Genomic DNA, 17,661 nt, shown 5'->3' with positions numbered 1-17,661 from the left:
TTGTCTGTCTGGCAAGATATATCTCCCATTCTGAGAATTATACTGTGGACTGACAGAATAGTATACCCCCATTCTTAAGTATACAGTGGTCTGACAGGCAGATATATCCCCTATTCCTAAAGTATACAGTTGTCTGACTGGCAGATATATCCCCATTCCTGAAGTATACACTGGTCTGCAGAGATATATCCCCATTCCTAAAGTATACAGTTGTCTGACGGCAGATACTATATCCCCCATTCCTAAAGTATACCCATTCCTGTTACAGCGATACATACCCATATTAAGCCTACAGTGGTCTGACAGCAGATATATATCCCCATTATTAAAGTATACAGTTGTCTGACGGCAGATGTATCCCCTATTATAGTATACAGTCGTCTGACAGGCAGATATATATCTATTATTAAAGTATACAGTTGTCTGACGGCAAATATATCCCCCATTATTAAAGTATACAGTTGTCTGACAGGCAGATATATCCCCCATTCCTAAAGTATACAGTTGTCTGATAGGCAGATGTATACCCTATTTTTAAAGTATACAGTTGTCTTACAGGCAGATATTTATCCCATTATTAAAGTATACAGTTGTCTGACAGGCAGATATATCCCCCATTCCTAAAGTATACAGTGGTCTGACAGGCAGATGTATACCCTATCTTTAAAGTATACAGTTGTCTGAAGGCAGATGTATCCCCTATTCCTAAAGTATACAGTTGTCCGACAGGCAGATATACAGTACACCATCTCCAGAGACGGGACCTCTAGCAAACTCTCATAACCTCACAAGTTCCTAAGCTGAATATACTATCACAATTTACCTCTCCAATCAACACTTACATACAGTCACATATTGTATCCTCCCAAAGTGTTGCCTACAAGATGACATGTCATCCCCATTCCTAAGTATACAGTTGTCTGACAGGCAGATATATATCCCCTATTATTAAAGTATACAGTCGTCTGACGGAGATATATCCCTATTATTAAGTATACAGTTCTGACGGCAGATATATCCCCCATTCCTCAAAGTATACAGTTGTCTGACAGGCAGATGTATCCCCCCATTCCTAAGTATACAGTCGTCTGACAGGCAGATATATACCCCCATTATCTAAAGTATACAGTGTCTGACAGGCAAGTATATATCCCCATTATTTAAAGTATACAGTTGTCTGACAGGCAGATATATCCCCATTCTAAAGTATACGTGGTCTGACAGGCAGATGTACCCCCATTATTAAAGTATACAGTTGGTCTGACAGCAGATATATCCCCTATTACTAAAGTATACAGTTGTCTGACGGCAGATATATATCCCCTATATCCTAAAGTATACAGTTGTCTGACTGGCAGATATATATCCCCTATTATTAAAGTATACAGTCGTCTGACGGCAGATATATCCCCTATTCCTAAAGTATACAGTTGTCTGACTGGCAGATATATCCCCATTCCTGAAGTATACACTGGTCTGACAGGCAGATATATCCCCATTCCTAAAGTATACAGTTGTCTGACAGGCAGATACATATCCCATTATTAAAGCATACAGTGGTCTGACAGGCAGATATATCCCCATTCCTAAAGTATACAGTTGTCTGACGGCAGATGCATGTATATCCCCTATTCGTAAAGTATACAGTTGTCTGACAGGCAGATATATATCCCATTATTAAAGTATACAGTTGTCTGACAGGCAGATATATATCCCCTATTATTAAAGTATACAGTTGTCTGACAGGCAGATATATATCCCATTCCTAAAGTATACAGTTGTCTGACGGCAGATATATCCCCTATTATTAAAGTATACAGTTGTCTGACAGGCAGATATATCCCCTATTATTAAAGTATACAGTTGTCTGACAGGCAAGTATATATATCCCATTATTAAAGTATACAGTTGTCTGACAGGCAGATATATATCCCCTATTATTAAAGTATACAGTTGTCTGACAGGCAGATATATCCCCTATTATTAAAGTATACAGTTGTCTGAAGGCAGATGTATCCCCTATTCCTAAAGTATACAGTTGTCCGACAGGCAGATATATATCCATATTAACTTCCAGACACCTTTCTGACAGGCAATAAACCCCTATTAATTAAAGTATACATTGTCTGACAGCAGATACTATCCACATATTATTAAAGATACAGTTTCTACAGGCAATATATATCCCTATATTAAAGGTACGTTGTCTGACAGCAGAATATCCCCATTATTAAAGTATACAGTTGTCTGACGGCAGATATATCCCTATTATTAAAGTATACAGTTGTCTGACAGGCAGATATATATCCCATTATTAAAGTATACAGTTGTCTGACGGCAGATATATCCCCTATTATTAAAGTATACAGTTGTCTTACGGCAGATATATATCCCATTATTAAAGTATACAGTTGTCTGACAGGCAGATATATATCCCCTATTATTAAAGTATACAGTTGTCTGAAAGGCAGATATATCCCCTATTATTAAAGTATACAGTTGTCTGACAGGCAGATATATATCCCCTATTATTAAAGTATACAGTTGTCTGACAGGCAGATATATATCCCATTATTAAAGTATACAGTTGTCTGACAGGCAGATATATCCCCTATTATTAAAGTATACAGTTGTCTGACAGGCAGATATATATCCCATTATTAAAGTATACAGTTGTCTGACAGGCAGATATATATCCCCTATTATTAAAGTATACAGTTGTCTGACGGCAGATATATCCCCTATTATTAAAGTATACAGTTGTCTGACAGGCAGATATATCCCCTATTATTAAAGTATACAGTTGTCTGACAGGCAGATATATCCCCTATTATTAAAGTATACAGTTGTCTGACAGGCAGATATATATCCCCTATTATTAAAGTATACAGCTGTCTGACAGGCAGATATATATCCCATTATTAAAGTATACAGTTGTCTGACGGCAGATATATCCCCTATTATTAAAGTATACAGTTGTCTGACAGGCAGATATATATCCCCTATTATTAAAGTATACAGTTGTCTGACGGCAGATATATCCCCTATTATTAAAGTATACAGTTGTCTGACAGGCAGATATATATCCCCTATTATTAAAGTATACAGTTGTCTGACAGGCAGATATATCCCCTATTATTAAAGTATACAGTTGTCTGACAGGCAGATATATATCCCCTATTATTAAAGTATACAGTTGTCTGACAGGCAGATATATATCCCCTATTATTAAAGTATACAGTTGTCTGACAGGCAGATATATCCCCTATTATTAAAGTATACAGTTGTCTGACGGCAGATATATATCCCCTATTATTAAAGTATACAGTTGTCTGACGGCAGTTATATCCCCTATTATTAAAGTATACAGTTGTCTGACAGGCAGATATATATCCCATTATTAAAGTATACAGTTGTCTGACGGCAGATATATCCCCTAATATTAAAGTATACAGTTGTCTGACGGCAGATATATCCCCTATTATTAAAGTATACAGTTGTCTGACAGGCAGATATATCCCCTATTATTAAAATATACAGTTGTCTGACGGCAGATATATCCCCTATTATTAAAGTATACAGTTGTCTGACAGGCATATATATCCCCTATTATTAAAGTATACAGTTGTCTGACAGGCAGATATATATCCCATTATTAAAGTATACAGTTGTCTGACAGGCAGATATATATCCCATTATTAAAGTATACAGTCATCTGACAGGCAGATATATATCCCATTATTAAAGTATACAGTTGTCTGACAGGCAGATATATCCCCCATTACTGTAGTATACAGTCGTCTGATAAGCAGATATATCCCCCATTACTAAAGTAACAAATTAAAACAATAATGCCACTGAGATGTATCAATTATCATCACAGCTTTGCTAAGAAGTGTGTGTCAGGCAAATGTCTGATGTGGATAGAAAATGGTTTTCTTACACTGTATCTAGACAAAGAACATTTACTGGCAGATAGTTACTTCCCAGTTCAAAGGGAAACAAGACTCTTTTACAAAAAGCGGTTTATTTTCTGACATTTCCCCACAGCCGCCTCTAGGCTATCCTTTTTAACTTCCCAAAAGGCAACTCTCAGTGATTAGTTTTAACCTTTAAGTTACAAAATCTTCTTTTAATCCTGAAATAAATCTAATCCACCTGCATCCTGGAGTGACTGGTGTTTTACTGCCTGTTTAAACAACAGCTGATGGAAAGCTGTACTGATCTACAGTAAGTACTCAAATCGGAAGTATCTATAATACCTTATCTGTGCCCAGGTTCTGTTTCACCTGACATCTGTACCACAAACTATCCTCTGTGAAACAACATGCATACACCTGAAATTACACAAGTTCTGGAATTGTTACATAAACCTGTCAAAACTTGATCTGAAACTGCCGGAACTGAGGTACAATTTATTTCTTTACAAAGAAAATACCAGCATCTATTTGCTCATTTGATTAAGCCTGTATTTCAACTAGTCCAGAAGAGCAGTGCACACTTTCCTGAAAGAATAGCTGTGTAATGACAGCAGTCTCAACTCAATGAAAGTATGTATGTGTATGAAAAAAATACTACCCCACATATCAAGCTGTACCAACAAATTTTAAGTTATAAAGGTGCATAATTTCTGTAAAATATTAGTGTTATAGACCACAGACCTGTAAGACCACTTTAAGATGCTGTGAACTTGTGTGGAGTTGGTAAACATTCTTTCCTTAAGTAGTTGCTGAGAAACCCAAGCTATTGCTTACATCTCACCTTTCCAGGATCTGGCTACACAGTGATATGCTGGGCTGCCTGTTACATTCTGCACTGCCAGACAGTCCTGCCAACTGTTCAGTTATATTAAAGATTAATCAAGTAGACCTCACCTTTGCAGGATCTGACTGCTTGTGACATTTTGCACTGCCAGACAGTCCTGCTAACTGTTCAGTTATATTAAAGATTTATCATGTAGACCTCACCTTTTCAGGATCTGGCTGCTTGTGACATTCTGCACTGCCAGACAGTCCTGCTAACTGCTCAGTTATACTAAAGATTTATCAAGTAGAGTTTTATTAAAGATTTATTAAGTAGACCTCACCTTTCCAGGACCTGGCCACTTTTGACATTCTGCACTGCTAGACAGTCCTGCTAACAGTTCAGTTATATTAAAGATTTATTAAGTAGATCTCACCTTTCCAGGATCTGGCTGCCTTTGACATTCTGCACTGCCAGACAGTCCTGCTAACTGTTCAGTTATATTAAACATTTATTAAGTAGACCTCACCTTTCCAGGACCTGGCTGCCTTTGACATTCTGCACTGCCAGACAGTCCTGCTAACTGTTCAGTTATATTAAAGATTTATCATGTAGACCTCACCTTTCCAGGATCTGGCTGCCTGTGACATTCTGCACTGCCAGACAGTCCTGCTAACTGTTCAGTTATATTAAAGATTTTTCAAGTAGACCTCACCTTTCCAGGACCTGGCTGCCTTTGACATTCTGCACTGCCAGACAGTCCTGCTAACTGTTCAGTTATATTAAAGATTTATCAAGTAGACCTCACCTTTCCAGGATCTGGCTGCCTGTGACTTTCTGCACTGCCAGACAGTCCTGCTAACTGTTCAGTTCTATTCAAGATTTATCAAGTAGACTTCACCTTTCCAGGATCTGACTGCCTGTGACATTCTGCACTGCCAGACATTCCTGCTAACAGTTCAGTTATACTAAAGATTTATCAAGCAGACCTCACCTTTCCAGGATCTGGCTGCCTGTGACATTCAGCACTGCAAAACAGTCCTGTTAACTGTTCAGTTATATTAAAGATTTATCATGTAGATCTCACCTTTCCAGGGTCTGGCTGCCTGTGACATTCTGCACTGCCAGACAGACCTGCTAACTGTTCAGTTATATTAAACGTTTATCAAGTAGACCTCACCTTTCCAGGATCTGGTTGCCTGTAACTTTCTGCACTGCCAGACAGTCCTGCCAACTGTTCAGTTATATTAAAGATTTATCAAGTAGACCTCACCTTTCCAGGATCTTGCTGCCTGTGACATTCTGCACTGCCAGACAGTCCTGCTAACTGTTCAGTTATACTAAAAATTTATCAAGTAGACTTCACCTTTCCAGGATCTGGCTGCCTGTGACATTCTGCACTGCCAGACAGTCCTGCTTACTGTTCGGTTATATTAAAGATTTATCATGTAGACTTCACCTTTCCAGGATCTGGCTGCCTGTGACATTCTGCACTGCCAGACAGTCCTGCTAACTGTTCAGTTATATTAAAGATTTATCAAGTAGACCCCACCTTTCCAGGATCTGGCTGCCTGTGACATTCTTGACTGCCAGACAGTCCTGCTAACTGTTCAGTTATATTAAAGCAGCTCTTATCAAGCAGACCTCACCTTTCCAGGATCTGGCTGCCCAGTGACAGGTTGTGCTGCTGGACACAGTGCTGCTAACTGCTCGGTTATACTAAAGATTTTTTTTGTGTTCTCATCATTGACAGTCTGTATCCACAGGGTAATAGGTGTCTCCACATAAGTTATCAGAACCGTCTCTCTTTGCTGCAATATAAATAGAAACTAGAGATGTTTGCAAAACACCTATGCCCCCATGACAGTTTGTCCCATTTCTAGTTGAACACTATGACCTTGACCTTTGACCTACTAACCCAAAATACAATATGGGTCATCAACTTCGTAAGTCAAATCATGCATAACTAGTTTTCACAGTTCAGGCCCCCCAAGGACTTGGCCTTTGATCTAATGACCCCAAAAACAATATATGTCATCTACCTCATGAGCTCAATCATGCTATCAAGTTTGAAGGTTCTAGGTAAAGTGGTTCTGCAGTTCTCAAGCAGAATCCGTTTTCAAGGTTCAGGCTAGTGACCTTGACCTATGACCTACTGACCCCCCAAACAGCAAGCTGTCAATAAAAAAGTCAATTTGCAAGTAAGGAGCCAACCTACAGGTAAGATGTCTACCTGCAAGTAAGAAGCCAACATAATGGAAACAAGAGGGCCATGATGGCCTTTAATCGCTCACCTGAGTACCTTTGCCATAAACAACCAAAGATGATGAATTCAAATGCAAAATGTGGCCTCTAGTGTTTACAAGCTTTCCTTGAATCTGACTTGGTTCCCTAGTTTTGACAACACACGAGCCAGTTATTAACATGGCATCAATTAGGTCAAATGGTCAAATATAAGTAAGTATTGAAATCTGTTCCCAATTTCCAATGTCAAAGCTGATGCCAAAATATTTACCCTTAACTTGCTAAATTTGTAAAACGAACTTGTCCATCATTCAATTTGGGTAACACCATTTCTTATTCCAGGGGTGTTCACTGAAAATTTATTGACTGAATTGGTCTGCACTGGTTGCAAAGGCAGAATAACTTGCCGCTATCAGGCTAAACATTAAGGAAGTAGGTCAGTTAGTCATATTGGCCGAGGAGTTATGGTCAAAAACATTTTGTTCAAGTTTGGTGAAGATCAGATGAGAAATGTTCGATGTAAGAGCGCGGACAAGCTTTGTGACAGACAAGAGTAAATCAGTATGTCTCGCACACCACTGTGTGGTGGGAGACATAATTATAAGTAAACAGTCTATGTCATGAAACCCTGCTTAATACGGCTGGGCAGAAAAAAACAACACCAAAATATTAAAGCCGATTTTCAGTAAATCAAGGGCCATAATTCCAAAGTGCCTGGGCCGAATTGGCTAGTTATCGAACATGGCCGAGGACTTACGGTCAAACACATTTTGTTCAAGTTTGGTGAAGATCGGATGAGAAATGTTCGACATAGAGTGCGGACAAGCTTTGTGACAGACAGACACACAGACAAGAGTAAATCAGTATGTCTCGCATACCACTGTGTAATGGGAGACATAATTATAAGTAAACAGTCTATGTCATGAAACCCTGCTTATTACGGCTGGGCCGAAAAAAAACAACACCAAAATATTCTGAATCTATTTCAAGTACAGTAAGACATCTGTACCCATGGTCCATTTTGGGGAAAATACTTTTCATTGAAAGATGGGTTCTAGTGTCTTTGAAAAGTAATAAGTATTTTGAACTTACATCTAATTTTTACAGCACTTTATTTTTCAGACTTAAAAATTCACAATTCAGTTAAAAACAGGTCCATGTCTCTTTGTTTGACATCTTTAAAAATATTAACGGTATCCTCGATTTTACGTTTTTTACCCAACAGTCGAACAATGACCTCTGATCTTTTGATACTGTCACGTGTTTGACAGGTTTACTGTAGTATTTCCCGTTATGTGACATTTTAGAAAAAATAATCAACCAGAAAAAAACACCGAGACAAATTACATTTATCTCCCCCGAAACATGGACTAAAATCCAGGCCATGGAACACAACGGATTAGACTGGTATTGCGCAACATGCAGTACTGTGCTTGAGGCGATAGTGTGACAAAAAATCAATACCAGACAAATGCTTTCTCTGGAAATACTCAAATGTAAACAAAATCTAAACCATCTGTTGGCGTGATTTTGGGAAATCTAAATTATCTTACCTTGCATTTTGGGAAGTGTCTCTGCCACAGTTGGGAAAAAATATATAATATTTTTGGATTGGGAAGTAACCGAATATTGGCCTCTGTTATATAAGGATGAAAAGCCCTGCTTGGGACTCCAAGGGCAGGGCCTCTTTTCACCCTAGGGTTATAATTTGAATAATCTTGGTAGAGGACCACAAGGCAATGCTACATACCAAATATCAAAGGCCTAGGTCTTGTGGTTTCAGATAAGAAGATTCTTCCTACATTAAGTCTATGTAAAACTTGGGACCCCCAGGGCGGAGCCTCTTTTCAACTTAGAGGCATAATTTGAACAAGCTTCACTTCAAAGAGGACCATTAGATGATGTTATATGCTAAATATTGAGGCTCTCAGCCTTGCAGTTTTGGACAAGAAGATTTTTTAAGCTTTTCCTTTCGGTTGCCATAGCAACCAGAGTTCTGTATGGAATTCAATTCTTTGAACAAATTTGAAAGGGGGCCACCCAAGGATCATTCCTGTGAAGTTTGGTGTAAATCTACCCAGTGGTTTTGAAGAAGATTTTTTTAGAAATTTTTGACGAACGCACAACCCATAACGCATGACTGATATTGAGTGGTCACAAAAGCTCACCTTTGGCTTATGGTGAGCTAAAAAGCCAACCAGCAAATAGGAAGCCAATAAGCAGGTCAGAAGCCAACCTTCAGGTTAAGAGCCAACCTACAGGTAAGATGCTAACCTGCAAGTAACAATAGTGTTATTTCTAGAGCGACGCAGCGGGGCGCCCCGCCCTGCCCTTTTTTTACTGCCGCCACGCTGCCCTGAAAATGTGCCCTCATGATCTTCTGCTATATCCCGCCAATTTTCCTGTTGACATGCCTCGACGATTTTTTGATTAGCAAATTACCTCATGGCGAGTGCACACAGGTAATGAGAATCAATGAAGTGTTAAAACTAATTGATAAAGTGTATGGATCCGGTGTAATGTCCCAAAGGCGTTCGTAAGCGGCCAGCTGATTACCGAGCATGGAAAAGTGCCCTAGATTTCTTTGTGCAAAATTTAAATTAGACCGTTGTTTAGTATAATAACAAGTATATATCAATTAATGCAGTTTGATTCTACTGTAATTTCAACTAGAAAATACACAAATTTTAATGTCAATATCGAAAGTAAAAGTAAGTTTAGAATGTCCGTTCACGAGTCTTATTTCTCCCGATGTCGTATGCAATTTTTCCATATTTCCTTCAAAAAAGCTGACTGTGTATTTTTTATGATGAGAAACATCAGAATTTGAGGACCTATCTCTGGTTTACCCTAGTGGGTCACGTAAACTGAGTAAAAACTGGCAGGTAAAAAAAGCTACTTTCAGACAATATTCCGAAAGTGTACCAGTATCCGGTAGTATATTTTGGATATGCGTTTTAGTAAACTTTAATCTGACTGTAATAGCACTTTTCTGTTAATGAAATATTGGTGAAAGACCTGATCAATACAACATGGCTTTTGATATCTATTAGTTTACAATGTGACCTGAAACAGGCTTTTTACTATATGTTGTTTACAACATCTATATGTTGTTTACAACATGATCTTGATTTCAGGATTAAGCTTATATTAAGGCCCTCCACTATTTCATATTCATATGAATAAGTTGACATTCTTGGTGACATTTTTTAAGACAAAGGCTTGAATGATTCAACCTAAACTATAAAGTATATTATAAGTAAAAAGCCTTTGTAATTACTAAACTGTGTTACTGGTTTTGGGAAGATTTACCACTTTATTCTGTGACATTTCTTTTCAGTGTGCAATAAAGATAAATGGAATACGTATTAACTATAGACATCTAGAAATGCAACTATTGCTATGGTAACTTTCATGGCTAAAAGAGCACCCTGCCCCTTTCGGACAGCACCCTGCCCTTTTTGAGCTCTAGAAATAACACCAAACAAAGACCCTAACCAACCTGCAGATAAGGAAACAATTTGAAAGCAAGGAGCCAACCTGCAGGTAAGGAGCCAAGAGGAGGTATTGATGCCAACCTACAACTAAGGAGCCTGAAAGTAAGGAACCAAGCTGGGGGTGAGACAATCTACAGATAAGGAGCCAAGCTGCTTGAAAGAAGTTAACCTGCAGGTAGATAGGCAATCTGCTGGTAAAGTGCCAAGCTGCAGGTAAGGAGAAACACATTCTCCACTGCACCATTCTTAATAATGAGATAACATATGAAACTAGAAAATGCTTTTGTAAAAAAGCGCATGTCTCCCCAAATGCAAAGTCCTACAGGCAAGAAGTCAATAGGGGTCAGGAGCGAAAGTCAAAGAGACACTGATGGTTGGCTGCAATAGGGATCATCTACTTGGCATGTCCAGTCATCCCGCTAAATTTCAACACTCTTGGCTTAGTGGTTCTCAAGTCACTGTTCAGGACGGACAGGGCAAAAACAATATGTCTCCTGGGGGAGACATAATAAGAGCACCGCCATGCGGAGCAATATACGCCCAAATGTATTACCTTTGACCCCTAAATGTGACCTTGAGCGAGCCATACGAAACATGGGCTCTGCATGTCAACTTGATGTGGTGAACATTTGTGCCAAGTTTCTTTAAAATCCTTCAAGCAGTTCAAGAGTTACAGAGCGGACACGAAACAAAGTCATATGACCCCTAAGTGTGACCTTGCCCTTGAAGCGTGCCATCCGAAACATGTGCTCTGCATCTCGTCACAATGTGGTGTACATTTGTGTCAAGTTTCTTCAAAATCCTTCAAGGGGTTCAACAGTAACAGAGCGGACTCGAAATTGCTTTGACCCCTAAGTATGACCTTGATCTTATCATGCCATACGAAACATGTGCTCTGCAGGTCGTCTTGATGTGGTGAACATTTGTGCCAAGTTTCTTTAAAATCATTCAAGCAGTTCATTCTAGAAAGGACACAAAACAAAGTCATATGACATTTGACCCCCAAGTGTGACCCTGACATTGAAGCGAACCATCCAAAACATGCGCTCTGCATGCTGTCTCGGTGTGGTGAACATTTGTGTCAAGTTTTTTTCGAAATCTTTCAAGGGGTTCAAAAGTTACAGAGCGGACACGAAATTGCTAACGGATGAAAGGACATCGGCGTCATAACATAATACGTCCCTTTGGGCATATAACAAGCAGTAGCTAGTGGGAAATTTTTTTTTAGTTAAACTTACTGATTGTGTATCTTGTTCTATTGCAGCTCCAATGGAAGCAAATGATGGTCCACCTCTACTGCTACCACTCTCAACACTGTCTAAAATACAAGCCAAATAGGATACATAAATACACATTTTCATCATAGAATCCTTTTAGAAAAAGAGCTGTTGGTAAAACATGTTTGCCCCCCAAGATGGCTTGTCCCATTTTCAGTCCCATGATCACTTTGACCTTGACCTTTGACCTATTAACCCCCAAAAATAATAGGGGTCATCAACTGCATAAGCTCAATCATGCTGTCAAGTTTGAAGATACTGGGTCAACTGGTTCTAAAGTTATTTTCAAGGTTCATCCCCCTGTCACCTTGACCTTTGACGAACTGACCCCAAAAACAATAGAGGTCTTCTACTTCATTAAGCCTAATCATGCTATCAAGTTTGAAGGTCCTTGGTAAAGTGATTCTCAAGTTACCATGCAGAAATAGATTTCACCTACTAGCCTCAAAGTCGAACATGACCTGTATTCTATGATGTTACACCTGTGTACCAAAATTTCTATGATCCTAGGCCCAAGCGTTCTCAAGTTATCATCCGGAAACCGTTTAACTGTTCCGGGTCACTGTGACCTTGACCTTTGACCTACTGACCTAAAAGTCAAATTTGACCTGTATTTTATGATGTTACACCTGTGTACCAAAAATTATTTAAATCTGTCGAGCCTTTCATGAGTTATTGTCCGGAAACCATGAAAACCAAAGTACCGACCGAAAGCTCACTTTTATATATCCCCCCACCCCCCTTTGTTTATGGGTGTATAATCATGCTACCAGGTTTGAAGGTTCTGGGTTAAATGGTTCTCAAGTTATTGGGCAGAAACTGTTTGCTCTTCCAACTTACAGATCTACCAGCAGTGCAAAGCAATATACCCCCACTTCTTCAAAGAGGGGCATAAAAATAAAACTGTCAATGAAGGAGATTAATACCCCATTTGCCGTTTTTGATACAGGAAAAGTAAACTGTCAAGATCATGACTTTTGACCTTCAAGTGTGACTCTGACCTTGGACCCAGTGGTCAAGAAGACATAGGGCAGACACAAATTGAGCTATCTGAACTCTGACAACTTCATGTGCCCATGGCCTCGGACCAAGCAACCTGGGTTGTGCACTTTGTATGTTGTCTGGGTATGTGTTTTACAACTGGTACTATTTTTTTTTTTAAACAAGAGCCATGTTAGACATGGCCAATCCCCCTGCCGGGCATATTATAATTGAAGGCTAAAGTTCCTGGCAAGTTAGTGTCCGAAAGTATTCATTTTGGGAGAAGCTTTGAAAAACTGTTTAGTTGTGGTCCACATCAGGGGTTTTAAAGATGTGGAAGAAAGAATTATTCAGTGGTGAGGTGGTTTACTGCTAAATTTTATTAATTTTCATGAACAGTATAGCTGTATGATGTTTTTCTATATGGCTACTGTAAAAAGAAGGAATGGAAAGCTAACAGGGAACAAGAGTGCCAGAATGTCACAATATATGCCCGTCACAGCAAATTTCTTTACTCTAGCAGCTGTATTTGCAAATGGAATTTTAATTTTGTGGTTGTTTAGTAATCATTGTAAGTCTTTTGTTTTTCTAAGTCCACAAAAAAAACTCCTTACCAGGTAGAGATGTCTTAAAATACACCTAAAATTGGAAAGTAACATCCAGGTTGTACCACAGAAAAGTGGTCTTTTTTCCCTATGGTCAATTATAACAAGAGGACCATGATGGTCCTGAATCGCTCACCTATCCCCACATAACCCAGTGTTGAACTGAGTATGACGTCGTTATTTCTATTATTTGACACGGTGACCTAGTTTTTGAGCACATGTGACCTAGATATCAAGATAAAAAATTCTGACCAATTTTCATGAAGATCCATTGAAAAATATGGACTCTAGAGAGGTCACAAGGTTTTTCTATTATTTGATCTAATGACCTAGTTTTTGAAGGCACGTGACCCACTTTTAAACATGACCTAGATATCATCAAGGTGAACATTCTCACCAATTTTCATGATCTCGTGAAAAATATGGCCTCTAGAGAGGTCACAAGGTTTTTCTATTTTTCGACCTACTGACCTAGTTTTTGACCGCACATGACCAAGTTACGAACCTGACCTAGATATCACCAAGCTGAACATTCTCACGAATTTTCATGAAGATCCATTGAGAAATATGGCCTCTAGAGAGGTCACAAGGTTTTTCTATTTTTAGACCTACTGACCTAGTTTTTGATCCCACGTGACCCAGTTTCGAACTTGACCTAGATATCATCAAGGTGAACATTCTGACCAATATTCATGAAGATCTCATGAAAAATATGGCCTCTAGAGAGGTCATAAGGTTTTTCTATTTTTAGATCTACTGACCTAGTTTTTAACCCCACGTGACCCAGTTTCGAACTCGACCTAGATATCATCAAGGTAAACATTCTGACCAATTTTCATGAAGATCCATTGAAAAATATGGCCTCTAGAGAGGTCACAAGGTTTTTCTATTTTTAGACCTACTGACCTAGTTTTTGATCGCACGTGACCCAGTTTCGAACTTGACCTAGATATCATCAAGGTGAACATTCTGACCAATTTTCATGAAGATCCATTGAGAAATATGGCCTCTAGAGAGGTCACAAGGTCTTTCTATTTTTAGACCTCAAACCTAGTTTTTAACCCCACATGACCCAGTTTCGAACTTGACCTAGATATCATCAAGATGAACATTCTGACCAATATTCATGAAGATCTCATGAAAAATATGGCCTCTAGAGGTCACAAGGTTTTTCTATTTTTAGATCTACTAACCTAGTTTTTAACACCACGTGACCCAGTTTCGAACTTGACCTAGATATCATCAAGGTGAACATTCTGACCAACATTCATGAAGATCTCATGAAAAATATGGCCTCTAGAGAGGTCACAAGGTTTTTCTATTATTTGACCTACTGACCTAGTTTTTGACCCCACGTGACCCAGTTTCGAACTTGACCTAGATATCATCAAGGTGAACATTCTGACCAATTTTCATGAAGATCTTGTGAAATATATGGCCTCTAGAGAGGTCACAAGGTTTTTCTATTTTTAGACCTACTGACCTAGTTTTTGATGGCACGTGACCCAGTTTCGAACTTGACCTAGATATCATCAAGATGAACATTCTGACCAACTTTCATAAAGATCCCACAAAAAATGTGACCTCTAGAGATGTCACAAGGAAAAGTTTACGCATGGACGGACGGACGGACGACGGACGCTGCGTGATCACAAAAGCTCACCTTGTCACTATGTGACAGGTGAGCTAAAAATATTACAACATAAGTTATTTATAGTAACAACTAATGGAAGTTAATCTTTAAAAAAAAAAAAAAAAAAAAAAAAAAAAAATTTCAAGTCCACACAAAAATCTTTACTAGGTAGAGATTGGTCAAAATACACCTCAAAATTGGATGTAGCATGCATGTTGTACTACAGAAAAGTGGTCTCGATTTTTCCCTAAGACTAGTAATGAAAAAGTTACAATAAAAGCTATTTAAAGTAACAACAAAGGGAAGTAGTTCTAAAGAAGGGAACTGCACATGACACTTCGTCTCATGATGGTGTATAATTGTGCCAAGTTACATCAAAATCCCTCCATGCATGAAGAAGAAATGCTTCGGACAAAGTCATTCTTGTATCTGACCTTTGGCCTTTAAGTGTGACCTTGACCTTAGACCTACGGACCTGGATCTTGCGCATGACACTCTGTCTTGTGGTGGTGAACATTTGTGCCAAGTTATATCAAAATCCCTCTATGCATGAAGAAGAAGTGCTCCGGACAAGGTTTTCATTCTTGTATCCTTTGACCTCTAAGTGTGACCTTGACCTTAGAACTAGGGACCTGGTTCTTGCGCATGACACTTCATCTCGTGGTGGTGAACATTTGTGCCAAGATATCAAAATCCCTCCATGCATGAAAAAGATATGCTGCGGACAAATTTTTTTTAAGAAAATATGATAAAGGGGAATAACTCAAAAAGTAGGCAAGGTACAGTTATTGTTCTTGCACATCCTCCCAATCTGTTCTATCAGTGTATGAAGTTTGAAGAAAATCCCTCCAGTACTTTTGGAGTTATGCTCCGGACAAAATTTTTAAAGAAAATATGATAAAGGGGAATAACTCAAAAAATAGGCAGGGTAGAGTTATTGTTCCTGCATATTGCACTTCCTCCAAATGTGTTCTATCAGTGTATGAAGTTTGAAGAAAATCCCTACAGTACTTTTGGAGTTATGCTCCGGACAAATTTTTTTAAGAAAATATAATAAAGGGGAATAACTCAAAAATATGCAAGGTAGAGTTATTGTTCTTGCACACTGCACTTCCTTCCAATGTGTTCTATCAGTGTATGAAGTTTGAAGAAAATCCCTCCAGTACTTTTGGAGTTATGCTCCGGACAATTTTTTTTAAGAAAATATGATAAAGGGGAATAACACAAAAAATAGGCAAGGTAGAGTTATTGTTCTTGCACACTGCACTTCCTCCCAATGTGTTCTATCAGTGTATGAAGTTTGAAGAAAATCCCTCCAGCGGACGGACGGACGGACGGAGAGTATTTCTAATATCCCCTTTGCCTTTGGCGGGGGATAAATAACTTAGAAAATACGAGTTAGACAGGAATCTAAGATAACTGATCTTTGATCTCTAAATGTGAACATGACCTTGGACATGGTGACCTGGATCATGTGCTCTGCATGTCATCTTGGTAAGGTTAACAATTGATAAAGTCTTTTAAACAGTTGAGACTACATGATGGACATACAAACAAATGGATGGACAGACAGATAAGCATCACTCCAATACAGCAACTATACACACTGTATCTGGTGGTACAATTACTGCTTCTACTTTCCCAGTTCTTATGTAATGAAACTTAGCAAATCTTACACCTATAATGAGTACTTTGGGAAAGATGTTCATCATCAGCAATACCAACACAGCATTATAGTGCAGAAAACTTTTAGAACTGACAACTATCACCATAAAATATTATGTTCAAGCAGGCATATAATATTAAAAACAACGGACGCTGGATGTCAAAGACCCTAACCAAACTCAATCTTTAGTTTGGTTGTGATTACATAATTAATTTTCTTAACACTTCTAACATACCATTAGATGTAACAGTTTCCTGTTTAGGTGTGTTACAAAGATTACATGTTGTCCTCCAACTAAAGTTGTTGTTTGCACATTCTTGGTTTGAACATATCCATTCTCCTTGACGATCTGGATTCCCTGCAGGTCAAATATTGAAAACATTGTGCAACAAGAGCTCCACAAAGCAGGGCAATATATGCCCAAAGGGTTATATCAAAGGAGGATGGGAGCAAAATTTAAGAACTTGATTGGTGAAGCCCAAGGGACAGGAAAAACAAAGGGAAGAAATTGCAAAAAAAAGTCCACAGAAAAAATTCTAAGTCCACAAAAAAACCCTTACCAGTTACTGATATGTCAAAATACACCTAAAAATTGGAGGTACCATCCATGTTGTACCACAGAAACTTGGTCTCGGGTTTTCCCTACGGCCAATAATAAAAGTTACAAAATAATCTATTTATAGAACAAGAGGGCCATGATGGCCCTATATCGCTCACCTGTTATCATTGCACTTGAGGACAAGAAGGTCCTCAGGAAAAATATCTAAGTCCAAAGGACAGGAACAACAAAGGGAAGAAATTCAACCAAAAAGAAAACAAAATTCTTACAAGGTACAGATATGTCAAAATACACCTAAAAATTGGAGGTACCATCCATGTTGTACCACAGAAAAGTGGTCTCGGTTTTTCCCTACAGCCAATAATAAAAAAGTTACTAAAAATAAGCTATTTATAGTAACGTAAAAGGGAAGTAATTAAAAAAAACAATTATTGTAAGTGAACAAAAGAAGGATCT

At 38.5% G+C, this 17,661-nt stretch overlaps 1 protein-coding gene across 2 annotated transcripts in view; it reads right to left on the bottom strand.

Moving 5' to 3' along the window:
- The window catches only part of LOC123564010 (serine/threonine-protein kinase 31-like), an 88,250-nt gene that overhangs the window by 35,860 nt on the left and 34,729 nt on the right, over positions 1 to 17,661 (bottom strand). Inside the window, exons 5-8 of one of the 2 annotated variants that reach the window (XM_053536660.1) lie at positions 16,882 to 17,004; positions 11,723 to 11,802; positions 6,393 to 6,554; positions 4,263 to 4,337 (exon numbers count right to left, since the gene is read on the bottom strand). In XM_053536660.1, coding sequence (XP_053392635.1) covers positions 4,263 to 4,337; positions 6,393 to 6,554; positions 11,723 to 11,802; positions 16,882 to 17,004 — 440 coding nt within the window. The remainder of the gene's footprint in view (positions 1 to 4,262; positions 4,338 to 6,392; positions 6,555 to 11,722; positions 11,803 to 16,881; positions 17,005 to 17,661) is intronic. The other variant, XM_053536661.1, reaches the window with a different exon arrangement.

This window comes from Mercenaria mercenaria, chromosome 2 (assembly GCF_021730395.1).
Source record: "Mercenaria mercenaria strain notata chromosome 2, MADL_Memer_1, whole genome shotgun sequence".
Lineage (NCBI taxonomy): Eukaryota > Metazoa > Mollusca > Bivalvia > Venerida > Veneridae > Mercenaria > Mercenaria mercenaria.
The sequence above is the reverse complement of the archived record's forward strand: the minus strand, read 5'-3'. Positions and strand labels throughout refer to the sequence as shown.